At 41.5% G+C, this 25,869-nt stretch overlaps 2 protein-coding genes across 5 annotated transcripts in view; one reads left to right on the top strand and one right to left on the bottom strand.

Moving 5' to 3' along the window:
- POLR1A (RNA polymerase I subunit A) overlaps window positions 1-15,223 on the bottom strand; it is an 83,788-nt gene extending 68,565 nt beyond the window's left edge. The window contains exons 1-6 of the mRNA XM_058550761.1: window positions 14,829-15,223; window positions 10,058-10,262; window positions 8,911-9,060; window positions 4,036-4,143; window positions 2,975-3,060; window positions 2,748-2,851 (exon numbers count right to left, since the gene is read on the bottom strand). Of these exons, the coding sequence (XP_058406744.1) occupies window positions 2,748-2,851; window positions 2,975-3,060; window positions 4,036-4,143; window positions 8,911-9,060; window positions 10,058-10,262; window positions 14,829-14,905 (730 nt within the window). The 5' untranslated portion in view covers window positions 14,906-15,223. The remainder of the gene's footprint in view (window positions 1-2,747; window positions 2,852-2,974; window positions 3,061-4,035; window positions 4,144-8,910; window positions 9,061-10,057; window positions 10,263-14,828) is intronic.
- A 149-nt stretch (window positions 15,224-15,372) lies between these two features.
- The window catches only part of PTCD3 (pentatricopeptide repeat domain 3), a 35,317-nt gene continuing 24,820 nt past the window's right edge, over window positions 15,373-25,869 (top strand). For 2 of the 4 annotated variants that reach the window (XM_058550767.1, XM_058550771.1), the window contains exons 1-5: window positions 15,373-15,491; window positions 17,656-17,708; window positions 17,819-17,855; window positions 21,820-21,865; window positions 25,642-25,710. In XM_058550767.1, coding sequence (XP_058406750.1) covers window positions 15,388-15,491; window positions 17,656-17,708; window positions 17,819-17,855; window positions 21,820-21,865; window positions 25,642-25,710 — 309 coding nt within the window. In that variant the 5' untranslated portion in view covers window positions 15,373-15,387. The remainder of the gene's footprint in view (window positions 15,492-17,655; window positions 17,709-17,818; window positions 17,856-21,819; window positions 21,866-25,641; window positions 25,711-25,869) is intronic. The other 2 variants (XM_058550769.1, XM_058550770.1) reach the window with 1 other exon arrangement.

The raw sequence follows: 25,869 nt of genomic DNA, 5'->3' as shown, positions 1-25,869 counted from the left end.
AGGACTTATAGTCAGAAGAAACCTGTGGGATGCTACCTCCTCATATGGGCTGCACCCCTGCTTTTTACAGGCTGCAGCCTGTAAAAATGAAATCTGCCTAGATGGGACTTCAGAACATCTCTAACATGAGTTTCATACAGCTGTAAGAGCGCCCATGTGAAAAAGGGCTCCGGAGGTCAAATAACTTGGGGAAGACTGGATCACACGAGGTAGAGTGTCTTGGCTGTAAAAATTCTCTTTATTTTTTGGTGAGGAAGATTGGCCCTGAGCTAACATTTGTGCCCATCTTCCTCCATCTTGTATGTGGGACACCTGCCACAGCATAGCTTGATGAGTGGTGTAGGTCCATGCCTGGGATTCAAACCTTCGAATCCCAGCCTGCGGAAGCGGAGCATGCTGAACTTAACCACTGGGCTGGCCCCAAGAGAATTCTCATTTTAAAATGCTAATGTGTACTGTGGGGCTCAAGGAGCACCCTGGAGCATATGTAGCATTTCACAAGATTATGGCGCTCCTTGTGGGATCACCAGGATGTGGGGAACACAGAGGCACAGGCCTCATTGCTTGGCTCCCTTTGGTACCAGGAACGTGGCTAGATCCTTGCTCAGAATGCTCACCTGCCTCCACACCACCTGCTCCCTAGAGTTACTGACTCATGTCCCCTGTAGCCTCTTCTGAGAGCAGAGGCCATGTGCCCTGGTCTCTACCTTGGCACTGGGCTCGGCCACAGGCATGATCCTTGGCACAAGGCTGAGTGCTCAACAAGTAAATGTTGCTAAATACTAAATATCAAATCCTGGAACCATCAGTAACTACTCTCATAGCTGCAGTGAAAGACTACTTCAAAGAATGGACTTGGCAAAGGCACTGAAAGGCTCCTTAACTGCCAGACATTTGCCCCCAAAGAAACAGTTATCTTCTAGAATCCTGACCATCTTTGTTCTCAATCTGTGAACATTTTCTAAGGTGCCCTAAGGGCTAGAGCAGCAATTCCCAACCTCAAAAATTGTTTAAGGGTTATCATAAGTGTAGGAAAACCTACCCTTGTGGTTGTTAACTGTTAACCATTAAACAAAATTAAACAGGCTTTCTAAATGTAGTGTGGCATCCTGGATTGGATCCTGGAACATAAAAAGGGTATTACTGGAAAAATTGAAGAAATTCAAATGAAGTCTGAGTAGTGTACCAACGTTAATTTCTTAGTTTTGACAAATGCACCATGGTGATCTGATGTTACATTACGGCAGGCTAAGTAAAGAGCATACAGGAACTCTCTGTACTATCTTTGCAACCCTTCTGTAAGTCTAAAATTAGTCTAAAATAAAAGGTTTATTAAAAAAGAAATAATAAACAGGTTTGTGAATGCTATGGTCTGAATGTGTCCCCTCAAGTTTCATGTGTTGAAATGCTAACCCCTAAGGCAATGGTGCTGGGAGGTGGGGCCTTTGGGAGGTGATTAGGTGTGGGCAGAACTCTCACGATTGGGACTGGGGCTCTCATAAAAAGACCCCAGAGAGCTCCTTTGCCCCTTTCCGCCATGTGAGGTTGCAGGGAGAAGTTGGCCATCAGTCATGTGAGGTTGCCGGGAGAAGTTGGCCATCAGTGAGGAAGCAGGCCCTCACCACACACTGAACGTGCCGGCACCACAACCTTGGACTTCCCAGCCTCCAAAACTGTGAGAAATAAATGCTTGTCGTTTATAAGCCATCCAATTTATGGTATTTTTGTTGCAGCAGACCAAATAGACTAAGACAGTTATTTACTCCAGGCCTTGCCAGAGTCCTCAATGTAACAGAATATACAACCCTAGGAAGAGAACTTATTTCCCAGTCTATTCCACATTCTTGAGCTCTGGTATAAGGTTTAGTAACATTATGCTATAGACTTTCAAGCATGAAATTTCCTCAACTCTGGGCAAGAAGCTCTGTTGTTGCCACTACATAGAGTTGAAAACTGAAGGTCCAAGAAGTAATCTTCTCTAAGACACTCAGAATAAGTAGCAGAGTGAGGTGTCAATGCCAGACTATGCTTTTTCCACCCCGCACACTGACTGTATAACAAAAAAGAAACAGTTAACATCTACAGAGCACACACTACATAGCATGTACTGGTCTCAGTACTTCAAATGGAATACCTTATTTATTTAAACTTCACTTCAAAATTTAAAAAAAACATGTTTAGACGAACCTACCACAAAAATAAAAAAGTAGGAGTACTAAGTCAGTCTCTCAAATATTTTCCCATGTACCCCAAAGGGCAGAGCAGAGCTGAGGATGAGACACTCCACTCCAGAGATCTGAGTGGACAGCCAGGAGCAGCCTGCAGGAGGTGCTAATGTTCTTTGAACACTTACAGTTTTTCTTTAAAATTCACCTATGTTTTACTTCAAAATAAATCCACACTCGTTCAACAATAATGTGGTTCTAAATATTTGCCAAGTAAATTTCTTAAGTTCTTCCTCAAAAATCTCTCAGAAAAATGACTACCTGAGGAAAGAGGCACCTCATTCAGCCCATGGGGCAATGCCTCATAATGGAGCCCAGCCCATCAATTCTGTGTGAGAGGCTGGGGCTGGGCACTCACCAGGATCCCCTCCAGTCCTAAGAGGCCCAGACACTGTCCCTCCACAAACACGTCGCTGAGAAACATGTGGTGGAGAGGACCAGGTATTCCCAAGGTTCAGGACACACGTGATGGCCACGCATGAGAAACATGGCTGAGCACCTCCCAGGGCCCGGCCTGCTTACCTAGGGGCTCTGTGTCCTTCTGGTCAGCTTTCCTGTGCACCATGGCTGGATAAGTGATTGTCAGTTTGCTGTTGTGCTCCTTTCGGACAACTGACCGCCCAGTCCTACACGCGAGGACGGTTGTGATTAAGGAGAGAAAAAAACCCAACAAGACATTTAGTAACAGCTGAGTGACTGGCCAGAGGCTTCTCACCGGGAAGAGGGAAAGGCAACAGCCTGACACTCACTTGCAGTGGGGACACCGCTTAGCAGTCATATGTGCCTTCCAGAAATAAGCGATGAGTTTGCTCCTGCTCTCACAGACATTTTTCACCTGTTTAGAAAAAAGTCAAAGAACCTCAGAGTGCCATTTTGAAAAGAATCTAGTGTGTATTCATTATGTGGTTTTCATCTTTTTTTTTTAAAACCAGGGGAAGCCACCCTACCCCGTTTCTTAAACACAGTTTTCCACAGAACCCTAATACAGCCAAGCTCTGCCAATTATTGACTTCCTTACACTATAAGTTTCCTCACTCAGGATATAGGAATAAGAACAGTAACCACCACACCAAGTTGTTACTAAGAAAAGAGATCATGAACACAGCAGGGGGCTTGGAATACAGTAAATACTCAATAAATGCTAGTTACTTTAATTTAAAACAAACCTCCCTGGATGGAGCTGGTGTACCCTCCCTGCTGCCTCCCTCAGATGGACCTCAGGGTCTGAGAAAGGCACATCCACAGTTAAGCTACATGAGTGGTTCTGAGCCTGGCTGCAAATGAGACCCACCAGGGAGCTTCTGTAACATCTATTTGGGCCCTACCCCAGACCAATTACATCAGAATCTCTGGTGTGAAACATGGGCATGAGGTAAACTGGACTTCAAGTTTAGTACTACAGGTTGATTTCCTATGCCATTCATTCATCCACTGAACAAACTGATACACAGGTGCAATGTGGGGGCACGGGGAGGTAGCAATGGTTTACAGCGTTGGGGAGAGAGAATCAAAGGGCATGGACACCATTCTCAGAGTGAGACTGTATGCCACAACCTTGCTGGATGCCGGACCCAAACCACCCAATTTCATCTAATCCTCTCCTTAGTCCTGCAGGCAGGGATCAAAGACGAGGAAACGGAGGCTTATAATTACATAATTTCAAGGTCTGCCTCAAAAGAGGCAGAGCTGGGACTCGAACCCCAGTCTATATCAGGAAGCCAAAAGTATATGCAAGTGACAGCGCAAAGGGAACTGTGATAATTATGCCAAAAACCAAGTGTTCCAGGAAAAGAGAGACAGGATAACTCACATGTGCACCATGCGATCCCAGGAGGTTGTTCTGTACAATTTTGGTTGTATACTGTTCTAACTCTTCCTGAATTTCAAACGCAGTAGGATCAGAGTTTTCTTCCAGAAACTGACAAACAAAGAAGAAAATCGTACTGTTGCAGTTAAGCAAGTGTATGATGAACAGCACCACAGGGAAGAGTCTCTCCAAGGGAGGGAGAATTTAGTTTGAGGGGACAGAAAGAAACCTCATGCTGTGTTGCATTTTCAAAACAGTGAGGCTGCTAAAAAAAAAACGAACAAGAGAATATCCTGCTTTCAAAAATGGTGGGCTAGTTACTCAGACCAAAGCTAAAACTGAAAAGCACTGAAAAGACAGGATAAAATATGTTTAAAATATTAAAGCACTGAAGAGCTGACAGGACAGTGAGGAATAAGTCGGCCAATGTGAAAAGAAATGGGAATCTAAGAGGTGAGAGAGGGCAGGGGCCACGTCTGCTCTGATGCAGGGCTCCGCACTGCACGGCCCAGGCCAACCCTCCGTGTAGTTATGTCCCTCCAGGGAAGATGCTCCACAGACTGCCGTGATGCTCCCTGGAGCTGCGCGACATGGCAGCCCTGGCCTTGGGTGCATTTTCCAATTCAGGGATTTTGAACTTTTTACTTTGAAGGCCTCAAACGATGACAGGGACAGAAATCAAAGCCCAGAGTTAGTGCAAGAACAGGAATCAAATGGCGTACCTTCCCTCCCATCCCAACACACAAACACAGAAGCTGGGACCCCAAAGGGCTACTCCCTGGGGAAGTAGACCAACCCTCGTACAGAACTGCAGCCTGGATTCTAATCCCCCGGGCAGTCCAGGGAGCCTTAAGCTTTGAACCTGGACTACGATGGTTCCAAGTCACCAAGCACATGGCGGCAGCAGTAAGAATCCTCTCTGGAGTAAGCCAGCATCATCCTAGGCCTCAAATTATTCCTAAAAAGAATTTTTTAAGTACAATAACAAATTGTCAAAAATAAGCACGCAAGGAGGGGAAAGAGAGAGAGTTTCTGAGGACGTGGACAATATCCTGACACTGATGGTAACCTTATGGGTGATGGTTACATTGTAGCTATTTGTTAGGTTGTATGTACGATTAATGCACTTCTGTGCGTATATTTTACAAAAAAAAACAAAATTTAAGGTAGTAGGCATCACAAATAATTTTATGCCAATAAATTTGAAACTTTAGATGAAACAGACAAATTCTGAGAAAAACGTAATCTACTCTGAGTAAAAGTTTAAGAATATCCGCTCTCTCTCTCCCCTTCTCTTTTTCTCAATCTGTCTTTTGGACAAATTTGACCTTGGGTTAACTTTTTAGCTCTGTTCCCTGGAAACGTGATAAAAGTGGAAATGTCAACTGTGTTATTAGGCAGCACTGCTGATGGTAAAAATGACCTCGACTGGTTAGACTCCATCTGAACTAGGAAGACTATGAATGAATTATAAACACCTACTGGGAAACTACAGCTCTAAGCTTCCCTGGTGCTAATTAGGCACATCCTTGAGGGTCTCTGGAAGCCAGGCCCACAGAACTGTCACAAAAGATACTGATTCCTATTTGGGGCATGGGGCTTTAAGGCCAGGGTGGCTCCCATATCCAGCTGTGATCTTGTTCTTTTGCTCTCGAACAGTCACTTACAGAGCCAAAGAACACTAGCCTCTGGCCAGCTGTGAGGACACTCACTGAAGAGAACCATCTGGCATTGCTCTGCTGATGTACTGTCTCTCCAATCTTACACGGATTCCTTCAGAGCATTTTAAAGAGAGAGAAAGAGAATGAGAGAATTCTCTAACTCATTTCATGAGGCCAACATAATCTAGATAACCAAACTCAAAAAGGACAATATGAGAAAGGAAATTTACAAACCAATGTCACTCATGATCAAAATCCTAAGAAAAATATTAGGAAATCAAATCTAGCAACATATTAAAAAGGTAAACTATCAAGAACAAGGGATCTCAGGAAGCCAAGGTGAGTGTAACATTAGAAAAGGAACTGTGTCATTCACCATGTGGCCTGGTTAAGGGAGAAAACATCTGAAACTTTCAATAGGTTCAGAAAAAGTGTTCAATAAAATTCAACATTCAGCCTTCTTAGAAAAATAGTGTTTTCTTAATCTGATAAAAAGACTCTATAAAGAAAGTTCAGCACATATCATACTTACCGGTAAAATGTTGAAATGTTTCCCTCGGGTTTTTGTTTTCGGGTTTTTTTGGTATAATTTATTTTTATATTGACACAATCTCAGACTCATGGAAAAGTTGCAAGTAAAAACAAAAAAAGCTTTTTCTTGAATCATTTGAGAGTAAGTTGCTAAGGTGATGTCTCATTGTCCCCAGATACTTTGCTGAACATTTTCTAATATGACCACAATGCAATAATCAAAAACAGTAAATTAACATTAATAACTTACTACCATCTAATCCTCAAATAGCATTCAAGTTTTGCCAATTCTCCAATAATGTCCTTTATAGCAAAAGTATCTAGTTCAGAGCCATCTGTTGCATTTACTTGTCATGTCTCTTTAGTCTCCTTCAGTCTAGAAAAGTTCCTTAGTCTTTAACTTTGAAGAACACTAACACTTTGAAGATTAAAGGCGCGTTAAATAGAATAGCCCTCCATCTGACTGTGTCTGATGTTTCCTCATGATCAGATTCAGCTAGTGAATCTTTGGCAGGAAAGTCCAGAGGTGATGCTCTGCTCTTCTCACTGCATCCTATCAGGTGGTGCAGGATTCAATCTGTTGCATTAAGTGATGTTCATTTTGACCACTTAAGTAAAGGGTTGACTGCCAGACTTCTTCACTGTAAGGTTACTCTTTTTCCCCCACTTTGTAATTAACAAAGATTATGTGGGGGGGGGGGAGGGGGCAGGGCGGGGGCAGGTTATTTTGAAACTGTGTAGCCTATTACTTAAACTTTCAGTTCATTCATTCACTTATATCAGTATGAACTCACGGATTTCATGGATTCCTACTTTATTCAATGGGTTGTAATAGTTCACTACCATCATTTATTTTGATGCTCAAATTGTCCCAGATTTGGCCGGTATGAGCCCTTCAAGCTAGCTCCTGTCTCCTTTTGACATGTCCCCATCATTCTTTGAGCACCTCCTTGCTCTCTGGCGTGATGTTCCAGGTTCATCTTGTACTCTTCTGTCTCGGCCCCAGAATCAGCCATTTACCCAAGAAGCCCTTTTAGTGGAGAATGGTATTTAGAAGCCCAGATGTAGGCACTAGGTGTGCTCATGCTACCACTGCTCCAAGACCTTCTCAGGGGCGAACTAGGGAATATACGTGCACATGGAGTACACCCACATGTGCACACACACTTCACATTGATACTTCTAATTCCATTCTGACACTACAGGATTAATTCTGGGTCTTCTTTCTTTAATTCTAACTCCCTTGTCTGATAGTGTGAAATCTAGCCCACATTATCCTTAATATATGTACTTATTCAATCAATCCCCCTCCCTGTATGTAATCACTCTCCCATCACTGCTGCCACAACCTCCCAGGCATGGATCCCTCTCACCTGACTTGGGTTCACACTGCACTCCAGGCCACCCTCCTTGTGAATCCCCCCCTCACCCTATTTGGGCTCTGGCATCCCACACTGGGCCACCCAGCATGGGCACCTTCTCACCTGACTCGGGTGCCCACATCCCATGCTGAGCCTTTATGCCCAAATGAACAGCCTCCTCACCCTATCGCAGCTCTGACATTCCACACTGGGCTGCCCGCACACACAGGGATACCCTCCTTACTCTGCTCAGGCTGGGACGCCTTCCCCTTCAATGCTTTACTCACCTTGCTTGGGTTCTGACAACCCACACCAGGCCACACCTCTGTGTAGAATCTTATCTGCTCTGCCCACCTAGTGTCTTTAAGATGGCATTATTCAGGAAAGAGAAAGAGGAAAGGTGAAAGGTTTCCCTTTGTGACAAGAAATAAGACAAAGATGCACGCTACCCCTTCAACATAGTAATGTAGATCCTAGCCACCAAAATAAGGTAAGAAAAAGAAATAAAACATATAAAGATTAGAAAGACATAAAACTGCTATCATTCACAGGTGACATGATTGTGTTGAAAATCTAAAAGAACCTACAGATAAAGTATTAGAATTGTGTGACACTGCTGCCAGGTTGCTTCGTACAAAACTCAATACACAAAAATGAGTAATATTTTGATCTACAGAAAATGAATTTTAAGTAAGATACTTATAATACCACCAGAAAATCTGAAGCAATTATTAATCACAAAGAGAAAACTGTCTCTTCACAACAGAGATCTGGCAGTCACCATCTTACCCAAGTTGTCAAGCTCAGCGTTACCAACAGGAGGACAACCTGACAGCACGTGCCTCCTAAAATGTTGCAATACGAAGCATCCTGTAGCATAGGTTCTATTCTTACCAAAATGTGAACCTTATGAGGAAACAATCAGACAAATCCAGAATGTGAGAAATCCTACAGGACAACTGCCCTTGAGTCTTCAAAACAGTCAATATCATGAAAAAGAATTTTCTACATTAAAACAAACAAAAGAGATGTAACAATTGAAAACAATGCATGCACCTTGATTAGATCTTGGGTCCGGGCGGGGGAAAAACAAGCTCACTGATGGGTAAATGGTTTTTCAATGTCGTTTTCATTAACATTTCTTCAATTATTTTTTATGGTTTCATGTTTTCACACTTAGCTATTGGTATCTAATTGTAAGACATAAAGATTAAACTTTCTGGTGACTATCAGGATGGCAATTCTTAGGGCTAACATGCAAATAGCTTTTGTTCCCACCACTTTGGCTTGCCTGATTTCCACGACAGCCATGACCCACCACCTACCCTGTTCAGAATTCTCTCCAGTTCGTACACTGCCTGTAGGGCCCCGACTTCCAGAACTCTCAGCTGGCAGACTAAGAGGTGAATGACAGCCCGGGGGCAAGTCAGCATGTGGCAGTTCAAACAGGAGCCCCGGAGCAGCAGGTAGAGTTTCTGAAGAGAAGGAATAAAAAGAAGCAGGATGTTAGAAAGAGACATAGTAGTCAGGTGATTTTCAATGTAATTATGATTTTTGTTTTTATGTGGTCAGTTTACCCCTTTCAAAATTCCACTTCACCTCTATACCTAGAAAGGCCTTCCTGACCCTAAAAACTAGATAAATATCCCTCTATATTTTCTCTGATGGTTTCATTTTAATCCATTAAAATTTTAAATTTACTTTGGATCTGAGGTAGTAACTACCTTTATTTTACTAAGTACTAAATACTAAATTTAGTATTTATTTAAATACTTAATTTAAAATATTTTGTATTAAAATAAGCACAATTTAAACATTTAGTATTTAACTAAATACTTTTCTAAATACTTAAATACATTCTCTTTCCTTAATATGATTAACAGACAGAAATCACGTACACTATCATCTGTAGTTTAAAACAAATCCTGGAGGCTAGGTTAACTGATATAAAAGTGCTGGAATGCACAGTAGGACTCCAGTTTATAAATTCTTTAAGAGCTTTGTTGAGCTTCATTCTTAGCTCACTGTGAGGCCTTCTGGGGTTCTGCTCCTCCTGCCACCAAGCAAGAGCCTATAAATCCACCTGAAGGACTCAGAGAGGCTTGGAAAACTCCAAAGGTCCCTCTATTGCCAGGGAGGCTCTGCCTAGATTCCTGAAAGGCGTGAAGCCCCTGAAACATAAGGTGGAGGTGACGAATCGGAAAGCTTTTCTCCTCCTATGTGAACAGAACCAACCCGTGGCTCTTCCCAACTGGAATCAAACTGGAATTCGTTTGTTAGGGCTATAGGCCAAGTTGAACTTACTGGCTTTGGCTCCTCAAGGATTTAAATCTCATGGTAAAGAGCACTTTAACCCATGGCATCTGGAACTAACCTCCTCAGACACCCCCTGTGGGGAGAGGGGAGGCACTCACAAATCCCACCAGCAGCCCTGAGACCCACGCATCCAGGGCGGCCCAGGGCGGCACGTACATCGAAGAGGAGAGGGTTGTAGACCGTGAGTGGGAGCTCAATGTGACCCAGGTGGCCGGCGCAGTTGTTGAAGTCCTGCACGCAGGTGGAGCACACCTCTTTGGAATCCGCAGGGCCCAAAGCTAAATCGTACAGGCCATTCATCGATGGGTTCCCCAGGCTGTCCAGGTACCGAGGGTTCGTAATGGACTTAACACTTAATTTCCTAAGGAGATATAAAAGACCAAGGGAAAACGAAGGTCACCCGACTTCTCAGACGTTTCTGCTTTGGCATTTACAAAACTGCTCAAGTGAAAAAATACATCCAGTTTCCTCAGACAAACCAACAGCTCCAGGGGCCAAAGTCGGCGTCTGCCTTGCTCACCAACGCAGCTCAGCACTTAGCACAGAGCCTGCACATAGTAGTTGCTCAATAAATGTATGCTGAATGAATAAGAGTAGTAAAATCTTTAAAAAACAGATTTAGTGCAAATCTTGTGCTGAGTACATGGGAAGACTGTTTACTAAAAAAAGTGAGGTACCTACTACACACCAAATGCTTTACAAGCAGCATTTAGTCTGACTTGAACCCTCATGGGCATCACTATATGCATTTTTCAGAGGAAGAAACTGAGGCTCAGAGTAGTTAGGTAAATTAATCCAGGTCACATTGCCAGAAGGGGGGCTGGCGGGGGGAACAGTATGGACCAGACCTGACTCCAAAGCCCACATAGTTCAATAACGGGAAGGTGACCCAATAACCCCTGATGCAGGAACAGTAAATTGAGGAAAATTAAACACAAATATGCAAACCTTTGAGAAATATCACCTGCTTTACTAAAGGTTTCATCACAGTATTTTACATTTTATTTTTATTTTATATTTTATGGGCTCCCATAGGACACATAACTAACTACTTTTACCAAAATCACATTCATGCCATTTGATTTTCAAACCTTTGTTTTTATTTTCTAAACCAGAAAAAAAAAGACAAAGAAATCATCCTAACCTCACAACCTAGAGAAAACCACTGTTAACATTCATGGACTTTTTTCTATGGATACATTTTTTTAAAACGTAACTGGGATCATTTGGTATTTCTAGCACTGCATTTGTCCATTTTCATTTAGCATTAAATGAGTGTTTTTATATCACTAAAAATTCTTTGGAAACATAATTTTTTTTTTTTTTGAGGAAGATTGGCCCTGCGCTAACATCTGTTGCCAATCTTCCTCTTTTCCTTTTTTCTCCCCAAAGCCCAAGTACATAGTTGTGCATCATAGTTGTAGAGTTGTAGCTCTTCTATACAGGACACCACCTCAGCATGGCTTGATGAGTGGTGAGTAGGTCCGAGCCTAGGATTCAAATCAGTGAACCCCAGGCCGCTGAAGCAGAATGCGTGAACTTAACCGCTACACCACCGGGCCAGTCCCTGGAAACATAATTCTTAAGAGTTCCAAAATTTTTCATTATATGGCAATTAATATAATTCATTTAACCAAACTCTATTACAAGTAAGCTTATGATACCTATCAGGGTAAGGATTTTTACACAGAGTAATTCAAACTTCTAACTATTTCCCAAAAATATTATTTCCTTAGCGGAGTGGAATCCCTGAATCAAAGAGTGCAAACTGTTTTGAAGCTCTTGATATATTCTTGCACCTTGCATTCCAGAAAAGGTGGGCCAACAGTAGCCAACCCCCTGTCCTAACCAGCACTGAGACTTAGCACTTAAAAATCTCTCCAGGGGGCCGGCCCCGTGGTGTATCAGTTAAGTGCGCGCTCTGCTGCTGGTGGCCCAGGTTTGGATCCCAGGCACGCACCAACACACCGCTTGTCAGGCCATGCTGTGGTGGCGTCCCATACAAAGTGGAGGAAGGTGGGCACGGATGTTAGCCCAGGGCTGGTCTTCCTCAGCAAAAAGAGGAGGATTGGCATGGATGTTAGCTCAGGGCTGATCTTCCTCACAAAAAAAAAAAAAAAAAATCTTTCCAAATTTAAGGTGGAAAAAAAAAAAATGCTACCCCACTGGCATGTTAATTTTTATTATGTGTTTCATTTTCTTTTTTAAAGCTATTTTGGTCCTTATTTTTTTAATTAAAATCTTAATGTTTTCATTCCTGTTCTGCCTGAGCTCCTTACACATGAGGACATCAACCTTTTACTATAACGGTGGCAAATATTTTTCCTAGTTTATAACTTGTGTGTTGTCATTTTTCATATGTGAAAGTTGATAAATTCTTTAAGAGCTTCGTTGAGCTATAACTCACATACTAGATAAATTCATCCATTTCAAGTGTACACTCAGTGCTTTTTAGTATATCACAGAGTTGTGTAACCATCACCACAATCTAATTTTAGAACACTTTCATCCCCAGTAAAAGAAATCTTGTACCCATTAGCAGTCACTCTTTATCCCTCTCCACCTCCCTCATCAGTCCTAGGCAATGACTAATCTACTTTTTGTCTCTAGAGATTTGCCTGTCCTGGACATTTTACCTAAACAGAATCATACAATACGTGGTCTCTTATAACTGGCTTCTTTTACTTTGCATGTTTTTAAGGTTCATCTATGATGCAGCATGTATCTGTATTTCGTTTCTTTTTATTGCCAGATAACATTCCACTGTATGGATATACCATATTTATCCATTTAAGAGTTGACAGACATTTGGACACTTTTGGCTATTATGAATAATGCTGATAGTAACATTTGCGTACAAGTTTTTGTGTGGATGTGTTTTTTCATTTCTCTTGGATATATACCCAGGAGTGGAAGTGCTGGGTCATATGTTAACACTATATTTAACATTGTGAGGAAGTGCCAAACTGTTTTCCAAAGTAGCGGCACCATTTTACATTCCTACCAGCAATACGCAAGGGCTCTAACTTCTCCACATTCTTGCAACACTTTTTGCTATCTGACATCTTGATTCTAGCCATCCTAGTGGGTGTGACGAAGTCACACTCATGTATCCCTTCATCCAGAGTTGAGATAAAAGAAAGGAATGAGACATACAGGAAGCTCAAGGCTAGTGGGGGAAGACAGAAATAAAACAAGCATAAAAAGTGACTGAGGCACCATGACAGGTGACTGTACTAGGTGTGGAAAGACCTCCGAAAATGAGAAAGGTTGGCCTAAGCCTTAGGAGTGGAACAGATGCTTTCCTGGTGTCTGTTGGAGATGGGGGGAGAGACAGAGCGAAGTAGGTCCCTCCAGTAGAGAGGACACTGCATGCAGAGGAAACAGCTTGAAGAAAGGCCCAGACGTTGAAACTTGATGGCAGTTTCAGTAGAGAGGACATTGCATGCAGAGGAAACAGCTTGAAGAAAGGCCCAGACGTTGAAACTTGATGGTAGTTTCTGGAATGTGAAAGTGGTTTAGCAGGGTTGAGGAAGGGATGATGTTATAGCTAAAATCAGCAACGACCTGATCATGGGAGAACTTGTAGGCTAAGCTAAGAAAGTATCCCTTACCTGAGGGAAATAAAGAGACTCTGGAGGATTTTAAGGGTGATGGTAGCATGATTACATTTGCACTTTGGAAGAATAATTTTGACAGCAATGTGGAGGATGGACTGGACAGGTGTAAGGAGGGGGTAGGTGGAAGGAATAGACAATTCAAACAAGAGATCCAAGGGTCTGATCTAAGGTAGTAGCAGTAGTGATGAAAAGGAGACTATAAAACAAAGATATGTAAGTGACACACAGTAAGCCCAATAAGTAAATCAGATGTAAGGAGAGAAAGGCCTAGAATTATTTCCCAGTCACAAAATAGTGACCATTTTGCACTAGACTAGGTACACCATTTTGGAGGGGCAAGTTCTCCCTCCCTTTGGGGGGCAGAGGGAGCACGCAGAATTTTTGGTATACTAGTTTAAGACCTTTGCGTGAAAATCAAGTAGAGATGTCCAGAAAACAGCTGAATAAATGAGTCTGAAAATTGGGCAAAGAAATTTGGTCTGGAGATTTAAATTTGAGAATATCAATCACGAAAGTGGTGAAACTGTCCAGGGACGACATTTAGGACAAGAAAAGCAATATGACCAAACCAGAACCTCGAGGAACACCAAGATTTAAGGATAAGAGAAAATCAGTTGAGGAGCCTAAGGTGAATTCGAATAGAAGCCACGAATGCAAAGACCTTTTTCACCAACGTGTCACTCACGCCTAGCTTAGTGCCAGACAAAAACCACATGATCAATAAATACTTGTGGCTTGATAAAATGATCGAGTAAGGAGGAAGGAAGAAATCCTTGTCACAGAAATAGAAGACCCTGAAGACAACAAGGACCTGGAAGACAGCCAAGTTTCGAGAGTATGGTAGAGTGTCAAACACCACGGTAATCAAAATGGGGACTTAAGAGAGTCCCCTTGCTTTAGTAAGTAGGAAGAGAATACAGAGGGTCCTAGCAAAGAGAAGCTGTCGCCCGAACTGAGTCTTCAAGGATAATCATTTTACAGACAATAAGAGACTAATTTTGTGCTTAACTAACAGCGTCAGAGACATTACAGTAACTTTACAAACACTAATTAACGAGGAGATTGGAGAATGACAACGCGGCAATTTGGCAACCCCCGCCTCCCCGGCGCAAACTCCTTCGCAGCCCCATCGGGTTCTAGGTAACGCACACTAACACAAGACGTTCCCGGAACTACGGGTCCCAGCAGGCCACGCACCGGACAACCACGGACTCAGAGGATAAACTGGGCGCAAAACCTTTCGGGAACAGCAGTTTATGGCGCAGACCTTAAGAGACAAACTGCATGGCTCCCCACCAACTCCTTACTTGAGCTCTTCGGCCGAATACATCCCAAATGAAATGCCCTGCAGCCGCCGCCAGGGCATGTTCTTTGAGGCCAACATCCTCCACGTCAGTTTCGAGCTCCGCTACCCAGAAAAAAGTCCCAGTCACCACCAGTAAATTCTTATCACAGCTTCATCCCCGCAGCCTCCATGTGATTTCCAGCTGCGCTTGCGCGAGAGAAACGCTCGCTGGAATGCGATTTACGTGGACGAGATCACCTCTGCTCTAGAGGGGGGAAGGAAAATAATTTCACGACTCTTATTCGCCCTTCTATATTTAAAACAACCGAAGATATGTAAGACATTATAATAATCGTTTTAGAAAATTTCTTCGAGGCAAACGAGGCGTAGGGAGCCTTTAACTTCCGTAATAAAGTCTTTCAAACCATGAGCTTGTTACTTCCTACTCTATGATTGCTTTCGTCTTGTTCCGTCTCAGCCAATAGCCGAGCTATTCCCCGCCCACTTACCCCCCCCCCTTCCTTGGTGACCCGGAAGGTCGAGGGCCTGCTTTCCCAACATGCTATGCGAAAAAGCCAAAGATGGCGGCGGCAGCGTCTGTGTGCTGGCTGAGGGTTCGCTGCAGGTTTTGCTTGCCGATGATGGGTTGGCGGGCAGATCCATGTGAACGGGCCCCTAGTTGCAGGTAAGAGAAGGTTGAGGAATCCATGAAGAAGACACAGGGTCAACTTAGTTCTGTGCATCCCCTTTTCTCGAGAGCTGCGGAACTAGTTGAGTGGAATGCGCATGCGCGCTGTCGCTGCCGCGTGCTCAGGAATGCGGGCTCCAGGAACCCGCGTCCTTGAAAAAGGGACCGAAACGCGTTTATTGGGGAGATAGTTATTGGTTGGCTCGAGTACCCAGGAGTTTAGAACTGGCAGCGAGACTAGAAACCTGCTCTCGTGGAGGCAGCATTCTAGTTAATGTGACTACTAGCAATTCCACCCCAGATTTTTAAAGAAGAAAATTATTTGCCGTTACTCATTTTCACCCAACCGGGAAAAACGGAGAGAACTCATAACATTTTCCCAAATTAAAGGCGTTTTATGAGCGCCACTGTGTGTTGTATGTTGTAGGGATGTTTGCCCTGAGAGATTATTTAGGTGTTCATAAAACAACAAAGTCTAAAAGATCTGAACACACCTTTGGATTGCTGTGATTGTTACAGCTTGGAAACGTATCATTTAATTTTTCTCACTATGTACAAACTGATGTTGTGGAAATATGAGAGACTAATTTGTAGTAAAAAGTTGAGAAAAACCTCATTTTAGATTCGATGTTTGCCATTTCCTTACTTGTTGATAGTAGACAAATTTCTTCATTTGTAGACTGGACCTAGTAATAACTATCCGGAAAACTGTGAGGAGTAAGTAAGATTTGTAACTTACAGTGTACATTTTATATGTAATATTTCCTCTCAGCTCGCCTCAAAAAAGAAAAATGCTCTGCCTGGTACTCTGGAAGCCTTAATACTGCTGTTCAATCCCAGTTCTTTTCCCTGTAGTACGCAGTGTTGACATTTTTCTGCCCATTTCCTTTGCCTGTCAGCAGCATTTCCCTCACCATTCACCCACAAGACAAAAGTGGTCTGTGTGTTCTGATGTCATGAAAAAGAAACAGCGTGATTTGAAAGAATTGATCCCTTTCTGGCGTTGGCGCCTGATAGAAATATTGTTTTAAAATGATGCCTGAGACCAGAATACCAGTAGAGAAAGTAATTTTTTTTCTAATCATATCTTGATAATTTTATGAATGGTACTAATGCCATTTAGGAAAGAAATACGCAAGGTAATGGTGCATATTATCTGTGGTATGTGGACTGTATCTTTTAGTGTGATCAGAACATTTAAGAACTCAGTCATGGGTCAGTGATTTTATATTTTGGAACAAAAGTAATATCAGTGGTTCCAAGTTTAAATTAGGATGGATGTATTTGGTACATTCCTGATTGTTGAAGGTAGTGGAATAAGAGGCCATGGTGATCTTAGCTTCATAATTCGTCATAATTGCATTAAGTGGGATAGTCTTTTATTGTCATTAGGGCACTATCCACATAACATCAAGAACTCGTTAAATTGTCCTTCTTAACCTCAGTGTTTTAGGTTCCCAAAGTTGAAAGTCCCTTATATTTCAAATCAGCTGCTCCAATTGTTCAAATGCTCTTAAAATTTTCCTGTTTTACCTTGATCTTATTTAATGAAATTGCCTGATTAAAAGATTTTTGACCATAATGTGTCCATATCATGTATCTATTTTGTAGTATCTATTATGAACTTGCTGTTGAGGCCATGACTTCTCAGTGGACATTGACATGAATTATCCAGTAGTTTTTTTTTTTTTATTTGTGAGGAGATCAGCCCTGAGCTAACATCCGCCAATCCTCCTCTTTTTTTGCTGAGGAAGACGGCCCTGGGCTAACATCGGTGCCTATCTTCCTCCACTTTATATGGGACGCCGCCACAGCATGGCTTACCAAGCAGTGCGTCGGTGCGCGCCCGGGATCCGAACCAGCGAACCCCGGGCCGCCACAGCGGAGCGCGCGCACTTAACCGCTTGCGCCACCGGGCCGGCCCCTATCCAGTAGTTTGATCCATGATAATTGGAAAATTTGGGCTCAAAATGTACATAGGTGGAGGTGAGGTGGGAGCTTCATTAAGAGTATTAGCTTTATGGAGGAAGATGGGCATGGATGTTAGCTCAGGGCCCGTCTTCCTCAGCGAAAAAAAGAGGAGGATTGGCAGATGTTAGCTCAGGGCCGATCTTTCTCCCAAAAAAAAGAGTATTAGCTTTAGGGCTTTCATTTTTTGCAGATTTTATTCTGGAAGTGTAGCCCTCCCAAAGGTTGAAGGAGCTGATGTAACAGGTATGTAAAAATACGTTGAAATAATTCCATTTTTTATATTAACACACTGTATTTCTTTGTAGTAGTGGTATTGGGAAACTGATTCATTTTGTTTCATTTGTCACATTAAGGGAGTGAAGAAGTGGTCATTCCGAAAAGGAAAACTTGGTGAGTATTTAATCAATGTTCATTCAGTAAGTAGTTGAGCGCTTATTACGAGTGAAATAGTGTTAGGTAAGGAGCCAGTGATATGAAGAGCAGTGGGAGAGCGTTCTTGGGGGAGGGAACAGCTGAGAGGAGAAAAGCTTGGGAATTTAAAAGAACATAAAAGGTGAAGATGGAGAGAATGAGTGAATGGGGAATGAGATTTACTGGAGAGTTAAAAGATCTTCTGAAATAAGTTTGGGTTAATAGTTACGTAATAAGGGTTAATAATGAGTATCATCATTAGAATAATTTCTTTTTTTTTTTGAAGTTTTTACATGGTCGGGAGACCAGATAAATGTATTATCTTGATGGTCTTAATGAGGTAAAATAAAATAAATAGTGTGGACTGCAAAATTTAGTTTTTTAACTCACTAGATAGGTCCTTGAACAAATTGCTTTATGTATTCAACATTTGTTGAATATGTAAGAACTAAAACTTCTTCACAAAAGTTCTTTCAGTGATGATATTATTGAATGCATTTAAAGGCCCCTCAAACAGCCAGGTCTTTTCTGAGTATAACCTGAAGACTCAGGTTGATTTAAAAAAGAGAAAAATTTTCTTAAATTACAAAAGTAATTAATGGTTATTGCCAAAAGCAGGGTGAGCTAAATTGAACATGCAAAGAGGAAACAAAATTACCAGCACTAACACTACTCAGGGAAGTTACTTTGTCTGTGCTGTAGTAAAACGTGGATAATGATGGTACCTCTAAAGGTTAAATGAGCATTTGAACGGTGCCTGCTGCATAGTCAGATCTCAACAGGTGATAGTTATTATCTTAAAGTTCTGGGGAATAACATTTTTTATATAAATTATACATACACATTTAGTTTAATAGAATTGATTTGTTAGATGTATAGCTCTACACTCTACTTTTAATTTTCAGTGACTGCATAGTATTTTATTATATGGATATAGTCAGGTTTATTTCTGTCTTCCCTGGCCTAACAGAGAATCAGAACCAAGATAAGAGTAAGAATATACATATCCATGAATGAGGCATTTTTTGAATGGCATTCAAGTCCAAAGCAGTTTACCAACCCATTATGCCTCTGTCTTCGAGGAAGGTACTAGAGGGAATACAGAAGAGGGAGCATTTGGAGGGTGTGCTTAGATGGCTTAAGATCTAGTTGAGTCGTGTGCATATTTTATACTTTATACCTTATACTGTGTGTGTACATAATCTTATACACTTGACTAGAGGCAACACAGGATGTGATGTAATCAAGAGCTGTTGCATTACACTGATTAAGTTGAGTTTTATTGAAAACGTGGGAATTTACTGGTACCTTCAATGCGTAAGGTGATTTTATTGGCATCAGAATCACATGGGAGTTTTGTTTAAAATGCATATTCCTGTAGGAAATTCTTGTGAACCCTAAAGTATGAGACCCACAGATACAGAGAACAGTAAGGTAGAGTGGGACGTGGTCATGATATATCTGGTGGTAGGGGGAGACCAAGCAGGCTGGCCTATGGAAAATGGTCTGTGAGAATAAGAGAAATAAAGTAGTTGATAAAGGATGTTGGTCAGCATACTGAGACCTATTTATTTATAGCCCATGAGCAAGGAATGGTTTTTAAATTTTTTATAGCTGAAAAAAGCCAAAAGAAGACTTATTTTATGACACGTGAAAGTTATATGAAATTCAAATTTCAGTGTCAACTAAAATTTTTTTGGAACACAGCCTCACTCATTTGTTAACATATTGTCTGTGGCTGCTTTTATACTACACCGACAGAACTGAGTAGTTGCAACAGAGTCCCTATGGCCCGTAAAGCCTAAAATATTTATCTGTCTCTTTACAGAAAAAGTGATGATTTCCAGGCTCAGGAATTTATGTTTTTAGACCTGGAAGAAGCCATAAGGACTACAAGTTCCTGTTGCCTTATGTTAGAAATGAAGCATCTTTTAAGGCTGTGATTTCCCAGATCATTCAGGTGCCATAGAAGACTTGAACAAATGGTAGAGATTCATTGTGAGTTTTCATATATGCATGTAATGTGATAAAGGCAGTGTTCTGAACAGGTTAATCTGAATTGTGTGGTTACTTCAGGGAGGGCAGGGAACTCAATTATAATCAAAACATAGATAACTGGGCTCATAAAAGAAATGGATATTAAAACTTACCAGATTGGGAAGGAGAGGATGTGGAGAAATGGGTGCCCAAATAAATTTGTTGATAGGGCAGTCAATTGGAACAACAGTTTGGAGGGAGATTTGGTAGAATCACGGTTTAAAACATGCATACCTTACTGGTTAGCCGTTCTGGAGTAACGTTTGCATATATACCTAAAGAGACGTGGATAAGAACGTTCTTTATAACTTGGGAATAATAACAAGTTGAAACAGCCTAAATGCCCATAGATAAATGAGTGGATAGTAAAAAATGGTTATGATGCAAGAAAACATTTAAAGGAATTAATTAGATTTATATGTAGTAACATGGGTAATACAAACTTACATAAGCACATATACAGAATGACAGTATATGTTTTTTATGGCGGTATGTGTATGTGAAAGTACCTTAAAAAGTTATGGAGGGGCCAGCCCGGTGGCGCAGCAGTTCAAGTGCGTGCGCTCCACTGCAGTGGCCCGGGGTTCACAGGTTCGGATCCCGGGCACGCACTGACGCACCCCTTGTCAAGCCATGCTGTGGTGGCGTCCCCATATAAAGTGGAGGAAGATGGGCACGGATCTTAGCTCAGGGCTGGTCTTCTTCACACACACACAAAAAAAAGTTGTGGAAATATAAACACCAGACTCACAGTGAAGTAGGAGAGGGTCACAAGATGACACCAGACACTTTAGCATAACCTGTAATGTTCTAATTTAGCCTTAAAAAATAATGTATTCGTTAAGATTGCTTTTAAAAATAACCCTTTAAGAGAAGAGAACTAGTGAGTAGTTTGTCATAGTTTTTTCACTGGCATTTGTTCAGTTTGTTATGAAGATGTGCTCACTTGATAAGACTTAAATATGTTAATATAAGGTTTAGTTAGGGAATGCTGAGATGAATTTCTTTGTCTCTCTTCCTGAAATTACATAAATGTGACTTTAAAAAATGACAGAAAATCCAGTGGATATTATATACATCAGGGAATTACTCAGTCTTGATATAATACAGAATTTCCTGTATGTTCTTTTGTCTTTTTCAGATGACTTATATTCTTATGAATATTATGTTAAACTTTGTTTAGAAAAATACTTCTGGTTTATTAAATTTACTTATTTCCCTTTTGGTGAAAACATATAAAATCTGCACAGGAGTAAAAAATATATTTGAAACCAAATTATCCTGTTTGTCAGTTATTCCAAGGAAACCCCCTTTTTCCAGTAGTTCAGTGAAGGTCTCTATCTATAGGCACAGTGGACAGCTGGCCTGAAATTCTTAGGAAGGTTATATAGTTGAGAGATTCTAAACCAGGAAGGTGTCAGAATCATCTGGGAATTTAGTAAGAATACATGTAACAGTCCTGCCTAGAACTTGGAGGTTCTGATTCAGTAAGTCCAGAGTGCAGTGGTTTATTCTTCATATATAGCTGAATTAAAAGCTACCAATTTAGATAATAAAGGCAAGAGTGGTCCAGAAAGCTGCGGTAAGAATGGATAGGAAAATGGACAGGAGGACGTAAGATTCAGGATAGATACAGTTTTATGAGATGAGGGTGAAAATTGCTAGCTCTGGGTGATAGTGTTAGGGACCAGGCCAGAGAGGGTAGGCAACACATGCTAACCACCTTTAGGCGAAAGAACTAGACAGGTTTCTCCTTTTCTAATTTGTTATTATTCTGGTGATCTTGAGAGAGAAGAACCGGCTTTAGTTGAGACTTGGACTTTTTTATTGGCCAGTCCCTTCAGAGCGTTCGCTTTGTGGATGTGAAAAGCCCTCATGAGGGTTAACTTGTGATTCTCATTCTTAGGGATAAAGTGGCCGTTCTTCAGGCACTCGCATCCACAGTAAACAGGGTAAGTAGGAATTTTAGACTTTTATATCTAACTCAGCTAATAATACGTTTAATGTTCATACCTCTTCATCATTCATGATTAAACTGTTGTGGTTCTAGAAGGTTTCTTGGAAATTATCTAATCTAGTCCCTGCATGTGACAAATGAAGAAACTAAAGCTTTTAAAGTAACTGGCTTGGGGCTGGTTAGGATGTTAAAGTGTAGTTCCATATCTTTTGTCTCCAAATTCAGTGTTTTTAGACTATACCAGTGATCTTTAACCTTAATCCCTGAAGATCTTGTTGAAATGTGTGTTCCTGGGGAATGGTTTGGGTGTGATACTATAATGCAAGTGATCCATAGACTAGCTTTGAGAAGTAGTGTACCTACCTTGCTGGAAATAATGCAGTGATTAAGAATGTGGGTCCTTGAGCCAAATGTTTTGTTTCATAGCCGAGCAACTAGCTTTGTGACCTTTATCACAAAGTTGCTTTTTCTCTTGATGCTTCTGTTCCCTTGTGTATAAAATGGGGATTAATTATAGCACCAAACCTCAAGGTTTTGGTGAGAATTAAATGTTCGTACATATGAAAGAGTTTAGGACAGTGCCTAGCACAAAGGAAATGCTCAGTAAATGCTAGTAGCTATTTTATTACTACAACTGTTTTAGTGATTTATTTGTCAAGAATTTGTTCTGTTGACAGTTCAAGAATAGAATTTGTAGCCTGATAGATAAACTGAAACCTTGATTAATGCCTCAGAAATGGAACTTTCTGATTGATTGTATTTTTCATTAGCTGGAAACTATACTATACCTTTATTTTCAGCTGTGGGGAAAATGTCTAAAATAATTAAGTGGTTTTTTTTGCCACAGTATCTATGTGAATACTGATCTTCTTGGAGGCCGTTACCATGGATTTCCAGAATTATTTTTCTATTGTAGCTGTTAAACTTCAGGGATGTTGGGCCAAATATTACTTACATATCCTAGCAGTTTCTGAGGAAAAGTTTTAAAATAATGCATCTCTGCACCAGCAAGATGTTGAGATTTTTGGCAGCTCTCTTATCCATAAATAGTCACCTGAAATGTGAACTAGAGAAATGGGCCTCTGTGATTGTTCTCAGTTTTTCAGTGAGAATGGCCCAGGGCTGCCTTCAAGTCAGAGAAGTTGTAGAATTGTGTGTACAGTTGTCTGACTTGTCTGGGTTTGGGTCCTTAACATCCAAAGGAGTGTCATTTATTCCTTCAGTAACCACATATTCTACACTTAGGATGCTTAGCAGGCACTGTGCTGGATGTAGAATAAAGATGCAGTTTTTTCATAGTTCCTAGAGAGGGAGACTGAAGGAGCACTGAGAAGAGGGTACATACCCTAAACTGAGAAGGGACTACCAGAAGAGCTTATAGTTGGATTGATGCGTGGAAGGTGAGAAACAAGGAAATTCTCGGGGGAAGGAGCATTCCTAGCAGAGGCGCACAGGTATAGAATGAGTATTTTGTATGGTGGGAATCAAGGAATTGAGGGGTAGAGTAATAAGAAATGGGGCAAGATCATGAATGCTATGCTAGGGACTTCTGATTCTTATCCATAAAGAATTTTAAGCAGTAGTGTGACATAATAAGACATTTTGGAAAAGACAGCAATGTGGAAATGGGAAACCTCTCCGCTTGAATGTATGATAAAGATCTTAACACATCTAAAACCAAACCCTGTTCTCTCCAGGCCTCCTCACATCTTTCTTTGCTATCCTTCTAGTTCCTCAGGCCAAAATCCTGGGAGTCTTCTTTGACTCCTCTTTCTCTCATGCTGCACATTAATAAATTCTTTGTTTTCTTCCCTTGAAATACATGTGCATGGGGTCTCCAGGACCACTCCCAGGTTCAGTGATTCGCTAGGAGGACTCAGGACTCAGCATATAGTCCTACAGCTATGGTTTATTACAGCGGAAGGACACAAAGCAATATCAGCAAAGGGAAGAGGCACATGGGGCAGAGTCCGGAGGAACCCAGGAGACAGCTTCCAGGAGTCTCTTCCCAGTGCAGTCACACAGGACACACTTAATTCCGCCAGCAGAGTTGTGACAACAAGTGTGAAATGTCTGCGGGGAAAGCTCATTAGAGACTCAGTGCCCCGAGTTTTTCTTGGAGTCTGGTTACGTAGGCCCCCTCTGCCTGGGACATACCAAAATTCCAGACTCCCAGCAGGAAAGCAGATATTCAGGGTAAACCACATTGTACAAACAGTTTAGGCACAATGAACCATTCTTATCAGTACTGGGAATGGTGGGAACCCTCCCGAAATCCAAGTTCCCAGATGCCAGCCAAGGGCCAAACTTGCAAACAGGCCTTTGTAAGGATAGCAGTTTCAGTCCTGGTAACTCTTTTCTTCGCAATATCCAGAGTCTGAACACTTGTCATCGTCACCATGATCACCTTGGTTACCTAAACCACCATCGTCTCTTACTGTCCTTGATTAATCACAGTAGTCTTTGTCCCCTCTACTTCTTCAGCCCCCTACAGACTGTTCTCAAGTAAGCAACTGTAGTGACCCTGCTAAAATGTTGGATCACGTCGCTCTTCTGCTCAAAATTCAAGACTGCTTCTCATTTGTCATAATTGGAATAAAAACTGAAGTCCATCCTTGGGCCTCTAAGGCCCTGTGTGATCCCCCCTATTACTTCTCTGACCACACCTCCTCCTGTCTTCCTTGCTCACTCTGCTCTAGCCGCACTGGCCTCCAAGCTGATTCTCAGTTTCTCAGCAGGCTCGCATCTGTCTCAGGGCTTTGATGTTTGCTCTTCCTTCTGTCTGGAATAGTTTTCTATGAGATAGCCATATAACTTGCTCCCTCAGCTCTTTAAGTCTTTAATTATACATCAGCTTTTCATTGAGGGCTTCCCTGACCGCGCCATTTAGAATTGTATATATCTTTTTCTGGTATTTTATTCCCTTATCCTGTCTCTATTTCATTTTTCTGCATAGCAGTTATCTCCTTTTAATTTACTTTATATTTCATTATTTTGTTTGTTTTCTGGAGTTTTTTTTCCCTACCAGATCGTAAGCTAGGGGTGGGATTTTGTTGTCTCCGTGGTAGCTAGAATAATGCTTGGTGCATATGAGGTGCTCATTCAATATTGCATGAATGAATAAGGAGAGCACTAACTAAGGCAGTGTCAACTGGGATAAGGGACAGTGGAGTAGGTAGGGGATGCTAAGGAGCTAGTGTTGGCTGGACCTGATGACAGATTAGTTAAATGGAAGTAATGGGGAGGATCTTTGGGTTGGACTGCAGAGTGGTCAGTACCATTCACTGTGATAGGGAAGATAGGAGACAGGGTAGCTATCAGGGAACTTCGGTTTGGGGATAAATTTGGTTTGAGGCATCTGAGCTACAGGACCAGAGTAGAGTTGTTTCTCAGAGACCATAAAGGACTTGGAAGTCATTGAGGGAGGAAAATCGGGAGACAAAGAGGAAGAATAAGTCTATTAAGCTAAAAGAAGTCCAGCATGTCACCAAGCTAGAGCCCTAAACAGGTATGTAGTAAGGGTGGTGCAGAAGATCAGCACTATCATTAAAACCAAGTCTTATAGAGCCGAGAGTACAGTGTAGGTATTAGTGTCCGTCTGTCTCGGCACACACACACATGCACACACATACACACAAACATACGTACATATTTCTGCATATGTGTTACATAGATAATTAAAACTTATTTTACAGAGTTTTTGGTCATCACCAAAACTCACAAGGTCCTCTTAATAAAAATCTAGCTAAAGAGACTTCTGTGTATTTACAGGATACCACAGCTGCTCCGTATGCATTTCAAGATGATCCTTACCTCATACCAACATCTTCTGTGGAATCGGTGAGTATTTTCATGTAACAATACTAGTATTGTGTTTTTTCTGGCTGGTTTGGGTACAAGAATGCATATATAATTTAGCTTAGTTGTAAAAACCTTTGAAAAGTTTACAGATGCTGATAGATACATTGGTAGACTTTGTGAATCCTTTATTACTTTTAT

Source organism: Diceros bicornis, chromosome 12, assembly GCF_020826845.1.
Source record: "Diceros bicornis minor isolate mBicDic1 chromosome 12, mDicBic1.mat.cur, whole genome shotgun sequence".
NCBI classification, from domain to species: Eukaryota; Metazoa; Chordata; class Mammalia; order Perissodactyla; family Rhinocerotidae; genus Diceros; species Diceros bicornis.
This window is presented reverse-complemented; position numbering and strand designations above follow the sequence as displayed.